General features: G+C 45.0%; 1 protein-coding gene across 1 annotated transcript in view; it reads right to left on the reverse strand.

Moving 5' to 3' along the window:
- SNAP91 (synaptosome associated protein 91) overlaps nt 1-10831 on the reverse strand; it is a 91044-nt gene extending 80213 nt beyond the window's left edge. The window contains exons 1-2 of the mRNA XM_056856070.1: nt 10809-10831; nt 9795-9954 (exon numbers count right to left, since the gene is read on the reverse strand). Coding sequence (XP_056712048.1) covers nt 9795-9924 — 130 coding nt within the window. The 5' untranslated portion in view covers nt 9925-9954; nt 10809-10831. The remainder of the gene's footprint in view (nt 1-9794; nt 9955-10808) is intronic.
- Nucleotides 10832-11846: the final 1015 nt, after the last annotated feature.

Consider the following 11846-nt stretch of genomic DNA (forward strand, 5'->3'; position numbering starts at 1 on the left):
CAAAATTTCCAACTTGATTCAAGGTGAACTTAAATGCATATTCAGTACCTTTTTATTTTTGGAAGATGTCCCTTCCCACCCCCCACACACATACCTTTAGCCACCAGCAAGTCTCATGCAAGACGCTTCTCAAATTGCACTGAGTAGAGGGGTGAGGGGTACATATGAATGTTCATATGCAATTTGTATGCAAGCATTTTTCAGGAGGTTTGCCTGGATATAGGCCAGTGTATGCATCACTATGCTGAATGTACTCAAGGTTTAGGGCAGGGCAAATTCTTCCCAGTCTGATTTTCTTAAACATACAATTTGCTGGAATTCTGTTACACTGTTAAAAAATAAGGGTTTTAAAAAAACATTCTAGCATAACTTGTCATAGATGGTGCCCACTTTTGCAGATATACATCCAGCAGGTCCATACTATGAATTCATATAAAATAAAAGCAAGAGAAAATGAAGGGGAAAAAGTTGCAAACAGGGTCAAAACACCACAAAATGCGTAAGTACAAGGTGAAATGTGACTCTTTCAGTGGCAAAATCCCTGTCTATGGCATTCAATAATGATGATGTCTCTCATTTATGAATGTGATGTAACAAGGTGAAATGCAATTTACTTTATCACCAATTACTGGTATTGTTAACGGTGTCTAATTTTCTTCATTATTTACATTTTAAATAATATCAATAGCTTTACTAAACTAGTTCATACATACAACATCTGTAAGTACAGATTCATAGGATAGCCAACTTCCAGGAAGAGCCTGGAGATCTCCTGGAATTACTACTAATTTCCAGATTGAAGACATCAGTTTCCCTGGAGAAAATAGCTGCTTTGGAAGGTGGACTCTATGGCATCATACCCCACTGAGGTCTCTTTCCTCCACAAACCCCACCTTCCTCAGGCTCCACCCCCAGATCTCCAGGAATTTCCCAACCTGGAGTTGGCAACCATAGCACATGCATTTAGTTCACAAAGCTTGTTAGAATAAAACCATCATCTTCAAAGTACCACAAGGCTTCCAGCTCTGCTGCAACAAACTAACACACCTGCCCCTCGGATACAGTACATTTCTGATTCATTCTGTTTTTAGGTTGCATTATTCTTTAACTATTCACGCCTTAAGTTATTTCAAAATTGATCCTTCTCCCAGGTTACCGGGGGGGGGGGGGGAAGGAGACCACAGACAACCATTTTCTTCCACACTTGGTAACAGTTTTTGAAATAAGGTATGAACCAGTACAACCATCCACCTGTACTGACTCAGTGACCAATTCAAAAGTTACCTTTCAAGCCTAACTGATCTAATCGTATTGATTGCAACACCCTTCTAACAACTTGAATTCAGTATTGCCATTAGCCCTGTTCCTTGCATGTTAATTAACCCAGGAGCTAAACAAGCCATTCAAAATAAGCCATTCATACAATGTTAGTCTCAGTGGCTTATTTACTGTTTTCTTGTGTTCCCACTGCACAAGGAAAGCAAGGCTCCCTGGAGAGTTTGTGTACAAGTTCCACTAGTGTGTCTGCTATCATGCGTACGCTCATTTTGTTATTTACTTGGCAACTCCAGTACAAACAGCTAATTAAAATAAGCTATATTTGAGTTTAAGATAAGCAGAGTTATTTTCTGAGGGGAAAATGCTCAGATTAACTGGCTAAAAGCACAATGCAGGACAAAAAGATAGTGACCACACACCACATTTAATTATTCGTGTCTCTTGGTTTTTTGTAGCATTTTGTGTAAGCTGAATAAACTCAAACATCTCTGCCTTTCATCCTAGTTTTTCAATGCTTTGCTAACGTCCCACATTTGGCCGCTTTTCACTTTAGAAATACAGAAGATGCAATGTGAAGCCAAGGGGGAACATGAAGTACTTTCTGCAAGCAGTTTACTATACCCCGATAAGCTCGATGCTGGTTAGACATTTAGAATTCAAAGATATCACATTCCAATATTATTGTTCAGATTGTTCATCTGCTCCTTTCTCCTTGCTGCAATCATAGTATTTCTGAATAAACCACTGCATTTTGTATTGCTCCCATCCCTTAATTACAACTAGGGTTGACAATTCCAGGTTGGAAAATCCCTGGGGATTTGAGGGTAGAGCTTTTGGGAGGGTAGGTTGTTCAGCTAGAGTACACCCTGCAAAGCTTCCACTTCCTCCCAGGAAACTGACCTCTGTAGTCTAGAGATCAGTTGTAATTCCATATCTCCAGGCCCAACCTGGAGACTGGCACCCCTAATTACAACTCAGACTCTTTGCTCCTCCCTAACAACTTCTACCAACATGCAGTTTTTCTCTTAATATACCCTCCAGAAAACACCCACCCATGCCTACACCAGCAAGTGAGTACTGGAATCTTTCCTCTTCATTTAAACAGTGGTGCATACAAAACAGAAGGCTGAATCCTCGGAACAACTTCTGCCCCATTCCTTCCAGGCATATAAAAAACTTGAAATGCAGGACTTGAGAACTTGCAATATTAGAAATAGTTATTATAGTTCTAATTGTATTTTCTAGATAACTGTAGTAGAGGAATATACAATTGTCATGCATTTGTTATATGAAGATTAGTTAAGCATCTGTATTTAGAGATGCTGGAACAGAGACCAAGCGGTAACATATCTCTAGTTTTGTGAATATTCTGAGGAAAAGCAGGTCCTCAAAGCGCTTCAGTTAAGAAGCCCAATTTTTGCAGTCCACAATATATATGAAAATGAAATAGTTATCTTAGGTCCACTGCACACATTCCAATAGATGTACATTAAGAAGCTTTAATCCTGCTAAATGGTTGGCTGTAGATACTAAAAACAAATGCTGCAGGGAGATAAATTCAGCCCCCACTCTCATAGCACATTCTTCTAACATACTCTGTGTCCGGGGGGTGGGGGAGGTTGAATATCTATCTCACAGGACAGAAGCAAGTTCATGATAAATTCTACTGGCTATAACTTGTAATACAACATACCCAACAGTCTAAAGTTTACTATTGTACAAACATTATGCTTCCAGAAAATGAGATCTGGGTTTGTTTGTTTTTTTAAACAAGGTTACAGAGAGGACTGAGGGAAAGGAGAATGTTTGGTGGGCAGAAGGGTTCAGGAACAAGAATCCATCATAGGGCAAGTTGCAAACTGTACAAGAAACTAAGCTTCACACTCTAATACACATTATGATCAGACATCCTCCGAAGACTTCCAAGGTTCTGCCCACACATTGCATGGTAATCATGCAGCAGCAATAGTACGTTTGTGGCATCACAACATACACACAGTACAGCATACAACAGTGCATTAATCTTTAACTAAAATGGAGAGTAGTGAATCAGTTTGCTCCGACAACCACCAAAGTATGAAAATGTCAGTTTCAGAAGCCTCCCTCATGGTTTTAACAGTACTAGATGAAATTAAAGCTAGAATTATTAAGCATACAGAGAAACAAGACCTACTGAGGGGGAAAATCAGCACAGATTTAGTAAAGTCTTGGCTTTTCACAGTCTGAGACTGGTAACCACCATGTAGATATGGGTGAACCAGGAGATATTATATCCTTGAACTTCCAAAAAGCGTTTGATGAAGTCACTTGCCCAAGGGCTAATAAACTTAGTAAGGGATATCATTCTTGTGGATTGGGAAAATGGTTAAACGAGAAGGAGATAGGAATAAATAGACAGTTCTTGCAATGGAGGGAAAAACCCAGTGGAGATCCACAGGGACTACTGTATATGTGTTTAATTATAAATGACCTGGAATCAGCAAGGAGAGTGAGTGAAGTGGTAAAGCTGGCTGATGGATCTGGCCGTGATTGACCAGAAAAGAGAACTTGGGGTTATGGTGGACAGCTTGGTGAAAATGTCAACTCTGCATGCACCACCAGTGAAAGGGGCAAATTCTATGCTGGGAATTATTTAAAAAGGGATTGCCAACAAGCAGCCAGTACAGCAATACCCTTGTAAAGAACTATGATGTGCCTGCATTTTGAATGTATATATCAAAATGGTTATTATGCAAATGAAAAAGGCACATAAAAGGGCAACCAAAAAAGGTTTGAATGCTTTCCTTCTGATGAAAGGCTAGCATTAGGAGAAGTTAGGAAATTATGCATAGTATGTAAACAAAGTGAATACAGAACTTTATTTCCCTCTTCAAAACAGTAAGAGGGGAGGGGATGTGGCTCTGTGGTAGAGCCTCTGCTTGGCATGCAGAAGGTCCCATGTTCAATACCCAGCATCTCCAGTTAAAGGGATTAGGCAATAGGGGATGTGAAAGACCCCCTCCTGAGACCCTGGAGAGCCGCTGCCAGTCTGAGTAGGCAATACTGACTTTGATGGACCAAGGATCTGATAAGGCAGCTTCATGTGTTCAAGACTTTGGGACACCATGAGCAGTAGATTCCGGATAGACAAAAGAAATACTTCATACAGTGCATAATTAATTTGTGCAAGTAGCAGCCACAGGATAGGGAGGCAGTCTCTAGGTTTCATGGCTTTAAAAGGAGCCTTCCAAAATGGGAAACAAGATGCTGCCCTATATGGACCATTGGTCTGATCCAACAGAACTCTTACGTTCCAAGCACCACAACTATACAAGCCCCAGCAAGGAAACCCAGATTGTCTGTATTTATTTAGAAAATTTATATGCCCAAGGCAGATTATAATTACTAAAACCAAACCATTAAAACACAACAAACGAAAACCCCCAGCACCAATAAAACAAACCAAGGTATAACAATATATAGGAGGCATAGAGCTACATCACTTGGTCTCTATGTCCCCAGAGCCATGAGTATACAGCCCACAACCAGGAACTTTGTGCAGAATGGTACTCTCACAGCTTCACACAGGGGCCCTCCTAGGACTCTATCAAGCTTTATTCCTAGCTACAGCTCTCTAGAGAATGGGCTGGAAAAAAACCTGCACATTCATACCCAACTCAGAGCAGAAAGAGTCAATTAGAGGGTTGGTACATAGATAAATAGTTTCATTCAAGTATTGGCCTGGCTGTGTAAGCTCAGGAACTGTCTCATTTTGCTCAAATAGAACACTCCACGCAACCAGATACCTATGGCCAACAATAAAGCAGGAAGGCTAGAGATTGTTTTTCCCTTACAGATACTCTGTTGCATGATGATGACTCCAAATACGTATGGATATCCAGGAACTTAAGTTGAGGGGCAAGGCAAAGGAATGTCTCCCCAGGGAAGGAAAACCCATATATACAATTCCTGAACATCTACCATTCTTCTCACCTAAGCACCTTAAGGTATGAAGAGAAATCAGACAGTCTGCTATATAAACATATAACGTGCTGGCTTAACAACTGCCTCACAACAGAGTACAGCAGTGCCTGTAAAAGCCAGGATATAGAGTACATGTGCACCATGTAGACTGTGGTGTGGGGGAGATACCTGTTGGCCACAGTCCAAGATAAGTTCCACCACAGACATCAGGATTGGACTGGGAAAAGGTATGAGGAATACAGTCAACATTGCTGGCAAACACCAACCATTCCACTTCTTGGTGCTGTTGGCTAAATACTCATGACTCATTCTTCCCTGTAGGATCAGTGCCAGGGCACATGAAATAGAACAAACAGTAACTGGAGAACAGTGCAACTCACTATACTGGACCCATATTGTCATTAGGGCTGCCAACCTCCAGGTAGTAGCAGGAGATCTCCTGCTATTACAACTGATCTCCAGCCAATAAAGATCAGTTCGCCTGGAGAAAATGGCCACTTTGGCAACTGGACTCTATGACATTGAAGTCCCTCGCCTCCCCAAACCCTTCTCTCCTCAGGCCCCGCCCCCAAAACCACCCGCCGGTGGTGAAGAGGAACCTGGCAACCCTAACTGTCTTAACATCAACTACATGTCTCAAGTGAATCCTGAAAAAATGGGGTGCAAACAGGGTGGATTTTATTTAAATCACGAGTCAACAAGACTAGATTTAAATCATGGATTTCATCATAAAGACTTGTGGAGTAGTCTACTCAAAAGGTTTCACTTTTGTTTTAACTGCTTGCCCCTCCCTCCTCACACTTAGCTCCTTGTGCAGATCTATTCTACTCCAATCAATCTTCTATTCATTGAACATCTTCAAATTTAGCACTTAACGGGTAAGGGGTTGATCCTGTGTACATAGATTTGCAAAGGAACGATGGGATTAAGGTCCTTTTTAAACTCTGTATGCTTATTTCATAACATTTTTGCTGTGAAGAAGAGGTGTGTTATCTCTACAGACACAAATTCACAGTTTTGAGAACTGAAAAACCAAGCATTGGTGATATCTTCTAGATAGAAAAATGGCCCAAAATAATCTTACAAAAAGAGTATGATATTGTGAATTGATTAATGAATTCATTTACCAAAACCTTTAAAACGTTGCATGAATATTTAGCCTCATGCTACATAATTAATCCTAATTTCATGATGAATAACCTTGGAACTATAATGTATCTTAAATAGAAAACTATCTTTAAATAGATTTTTCCTCAAAAAGGATTTTTTTAAAAAAAATCCAATTTAAATTTTTAAAATCCGATTTATTTTTAAATTGATTTTTATCTACCCTGGGTGCAAATAACTGGAATCAATAAGCAGTTAATCACCTCCCCAACCAGTAAATGCTTAAACCTTGACATCCAGGAAATCACCAATGGACACAGCTGAAAGTGAATAGAAAAAGTACCTTATTTATAGTAACCTCTCTCAAAACTACTCAATGATCATAGAGGCAAGGATACTGGCAAACTATCTACTACCCTATGGGATATCCACTTTCCCTGGGCTCCTGTGCTCCTAGAAGTACATGACAGCAACAAATGCAGCAATACCCAGCATAAGAACACAGCTGTGGGGAAAACGGTACCTGTTATTGCATTGTCTATCAGGAATCCCCATGTTTCCATGATGCTAGAAGTCACATCACCCACTGACTTTACTCTGCTCAGACCTCACCTAGAGTATTGTGTCCAGTTTTGGGCACCACAATTTAAGAAGGATGTAGACAAGCTGGAACGTGTCCAGAGGAGGGCAACAAAGATGGTGAGGGGTCTGGAGACCAAGTCCTATGAGGAAAGGTTGAAGGAGCTGGGTATGTTTAGCCTGAAGAGGAGAAGACTGAGAAGGGATATCATAACCATCTTCAAGTACTTGAAGGGCTGTCATATGGAGGACAGTGCAGAGTTTTTTTCTGTTGCCCCAGAAGGTCAGACCAGAACTAACTGGTTGAAATTATATCAAAAGACTTTCTGTCTTGACATCAGGAAAATTTTTCTAACAGTTAGAGCGGTTCCTCAGTGGAACAGACTTTCTTGAGAGGTGGTAAGTGCTCCTTCCCTGGAGGTTTTTAAACAGAGGCTAGATGGCCATCTGTCAGCAATGCTGATTCTGTGACCTTAGGCAGTTCATGAGAGGGAGGGCATCTTGGGCATCTTCTTGGCATGGAGTAGGGGTCACTGGGTGTGTGTGGGGGAGGTAGTTGTGAATTTCCTGCATTGTGAAGGGGGTTGGACTAGACAACCCTGGTGGTCCATTCCAACTCTATGATTTTATTCTATGATACTGTTCAATAAATGCCAACACTATCAGCTGTGTTTTTGTTCTGCTGGTGGTTCGGAGGCAGGGAATATCCTCCAACTGAACTGTTCAGATGTTTTCATGATGCATGACTTACAGTAGACTGGGTTCTTTATCATCCCACCCACTAGGGCAGAACTTCTGCCACCGTAACAAAGAAAGGGTAAAATCCCAACAGCTCAGTGTCCTCCCAATTACTTCCCATCTCAGGTTATTGGTAGTATGATAATAAGCCAAGAACCATTCCTGCCACATGGTGAAAGGGCAGGGAAAAGAATGACAACAAGGTGTGCTGTAGACAGAGTCAGCAGGCACAAGCATGCAACCAAATGGACATGGTGAAGACCTGGAATTAAAAGGTCTGAACAAAATGAGTCAGTTCCTGAGCTTACACAGCCAGGCCAATATCTGAATGAAGCTATTCATCTATGTACCAACACTCTAATTGGCTCTCTCTGCTCTGAGTTTGGTATGAATGTGCAAGTTTTTTCCAGCCCACTCTCTAGTGAGCTGTAGCTAGGAATAAAGGTTAATAGGGTCCTAGGATGATCCTCCATAGCCTAGGAGGGGCCCTCTGTGACACTGTAAGCAGAGAAGAATGCATGCTCAGGAGACACCAGAGATCTCAGGTTTTTTTCCCTGGGATCTCCGGTATCCCCCTGAGCATGCATTCCACTCTGCTTACAGCTTCACACAGGGTTCCTCCAGGATATAGATCAATCTAGGACTCTGCCATTCCATTCATAGTGGCCAGAGCTTGGTAATCTGTCCTTATACAGTACCTCATCCTGGCTCTGTCCTTGTCAACAGCATTGTCTGCAGGCAGTTGCTGGCTGTGTTTGGACTGTCAAACACAACCACAGTTTTTCTGACCACTGACTGAGGGAAATTGTGGCTACAGATATCAGTAGCTGTCATCCCAATCAGTGGGTCAATTGAAGTTCTGACTGGGGAAGTATTGTGGGCTGTCTCTGGGAACATGCTTCTGTAATGACAGCACATGAGGAACCATGGACTGGGTTCCGCCATGGCATCAAGGCATCCCTTGACCACACACCCCACTGCAAGGGTATCATAGGGGCTTGTCTGTGATCAACACCAAGACTTTTGGGAGACACTGAAGTTGCCAAAGATGAAGTTGGAACAATTCTTTTCCTCTGGTAGTACTATTTTTGATTTCCACTTTGCTGCTAAGAGTGTAAAGGATTACAGTATATGGGAAATGTAAGTAGAACTAGCCTAGCCATTTTCACCACCATGGCACAGAATGAAAACCAGATCTGAACTGCCAAGAGATTAAGGATGGCAGCAATTTCCAAAAGCCATGCACCCAACAACACAACAAAAATGCCATTTGCTGTTTCTCTCCATCATTCAAATACTGAAAAAAACCAAAAAGCTACTAGTGAATCAGTTGCATTGAGACGATTGAGTAGGGCAACTCTCTCTCTTCTACAGTGCATTCCTAAGGAGAGTTACTCCAGTCTAAGCCCATTGAAATGAATGGGCTTAGACTGGAGTAACTCTCCTTAGGAATGTACTGTTAATCTCCAGCTCTCTACCTCTTCTATCAACAAAAAGGAAGACTCCGTTTAAAATTAGGTATCACTATTTCCAAGATCCATAACCAAGCCAGTCTCTCTGCAATGCTGTAGGCAATGGTCAGATGAACATTCATCTACTGTGGTGTCAAGACACCAGTAACCAAGGCATAGCTGACTCCTCTACCATATTGCTCCCGGGCATTGGCAGACCTTCTAATTCTTATCATATAAACTCTTCTGTCCTACAACCAAGTCTGAAGGTCAAAGTAAGGGGGGGAGTAACTGTCACATGTACACATGACACGTAAAGCTGCCTTACACTGAATCAGACTCTTGGTCCATCAAAGTCAGTATTGTCTACTCAGACCGGAAGCGGCTCTCCAGGGTCTCAGGCGGAGGTCTTTCACATCCCCTGCTTGCCTAGTCCCTTTAACTGGAGATGCTGGGTATTGAACCTGGGCCCTTCTGCATGCCAAGCAGATGCTCTACCACAGAGCCACAATCCCTCCCCTAAATCAACACACCACCACCACACACAATAAAAAGTTCATTTTCCTGAACACCTCTCACTGTCCTCATGACATGAGGCATTAGACTACCCAGACGGCCTAAGGACCCTGAGCCCTTTGAAACTTTCTTAGCTCATCACTTATGTAAAGAGATGCTTACAGTCCAGGTGTTTTTTCTTGGGCCCCATCACTTCATGTGTGGTTGCTTTGCAGACAGCTCTAGCTACAGCTGATCCTGTAACGCTGTACTGAGCAGCCGCGATGCGATCTGTCAGCGTCTGGCCCGACATCTTCGACTAATTCTAGGACTGCTGCCACTTCTGCAAGGGGGAAGAAAACAATCGCGGGGCGGGTGGGAGAAAAACACTCTCAGAGGATGAACCGAGGACTGCCTTTTTTCTAAATACTGGCTGTTTCCAAGCGCATCCTTTCCCCCATTCTTCACCTTTTTTTTTTTTTACAGTGTAATTTGCATTGCAAGAATACCGAGAACTTGTCCAGAACAGGGCAATTTCAGACATGGCAAAGAGAAAGGGATAAGCAGGCACGCACGAATAATACATGAATCCTTGGAGGGGGGGGGATCCCGTCGCTTCCTCCTCCCCGCCTGCAAACTGCGTCCCCGGATCAATATGATGGCGGTTGCTGCAAACCGGAGGCCGCCTCTCTCCTCCCCCTTTATTTAAAACTGGGGGGGGGAGGTGGAAGAGAAGCGCCCCCCCCCCACCCCACCGCGGGCCTTCCCGGTGGAAGGCAGCGAGCCCCGAGAGCGCGTGAGGAATGAATGGACCCGGCCGGCCCCACGACGCGGCCGCCAACACCGCGGCGGCTCCTGCTGCAGCGGCGGCATCTGCCGCCCTCCCCAGCTCGCCTCCCTCTTTCCCTAGCGGGAGACCGTCGTCTCCTTGCGCCATGTTATGCCCTTGCCATGCCTGCCCCCCCCCCCTTGAAAAGCACCGCAGGCCGCTCGTTCCCAATGGGGAACCCCACCCTTGAGCCCCCCCTGCCCACCCCGCGGGGCCCCGTTCCCCTCCCCTCCCTCTGCAATGCCATCCTCTTCCCTCCCCCCCTCCCCCTTTAAGGCAAGGGTCTGCGCTCCCCTCTGGCCCCTTCGGCTTGAGGCTCAGCCAAGCCCTTCCCTCTCCTCCCCGGGCAGAAGGCGCCGGCGGCAGACCTGTCCGGGCGTCCGCGTCCTCCCGGCGCTGCTGCCGCGCCTCTTTCCCCCCCCCTCCTCCTCCTCCCGGCGGCTCTGGCGCGCTGCTGCCTCTTGCTCGCGAGGAGGCCCCGCCTGCTCGCAGCTGCGCCCAGGCCCCCCCCTCCTCCTCCTCCTCCTCCTCGCGCCGGCCACCTAGCTCCAGCGCGCGGGAAGGCGCGCCCAGGGGGTCCCTCCGGTGCCAGGCGCGCGCGCGGGGTGGGAGAGGCCCCCCAGGCGGCCGGGGGCTGCGCAGGAGCTCTGCTATTTCCAGCGTTAATCCGGCCCGGCGGGCAGCCTAATCCCCGGCGCAGCCGCGAGGATGCCCGGCGCGCGCGCGCTCACCTCTCTGGCTCCGCGCTCCTCCCGTGGGCCTGGCGGGGTTGGGGCTGCTCCGGAGTCAGGTGACTCGGGGGGGCCGCGAGGGAGCCCCTGGTGCTCTTAAAGGGGACGCCCCCCCCCTCTGGCCGCCGGCAGGTGGGGATGGGCAGGCCTGCTCGCGCGGGGAAGGGGGCGGCCTGCTTGGGTCGCGCGGCGGGGAGCCTTTCCGCGGTGGAAGGGCCGATTCCTTATTTCCACGCTCCCCCCTCCTCGCAAATCTGTGCCTCTCCTTTTTCTGTTGTATTGGGCAAAAAAAAAAAAAACACCCATTAGGGTGAGTGGGCTCCGTTTGTTCCAAACTGTTCCATTTTACATTTGTAAATGGGGAGTAGTCCCTTGCTCCTTTTTCAAATATAAATTGGCAAAACAACTTAATTTTTTTTTAAAAAAAACCTGACTTGCTTGTGGCTGCCTTCCTCTTAGTGTTCATTTGATATCACAATCCCTTCAGATTTTAATCTGTCAGATGTATTGTAACGTCGTTATGTTTGCTTTTTTATCATCCAGCATCTTTCCTTTTGGGAACACCTGTACTTATAGTTAAGCTTTTCTTCTTCTTTTTTTTTAAGACCTAATTTTAAAACCTGGGAAACTGAAATTGACCTAGTATAAAGACAAATTTCTGCTTTGTTGAAATCA

This window comes from Euleptes europaea, chromosome 10 (assembly GCF_029931775.1).
Source record: "Euleptes europaea isolate rEulEur1 chromosome 10, rEulEur1.hap1, whole genome shotgun sequence".
NCBI lineage: Eukaryota > Metazoa > Chordata > Lepidosauria > Squamata > Sphaerodactylidae > Euleptes > Euleptes europaea.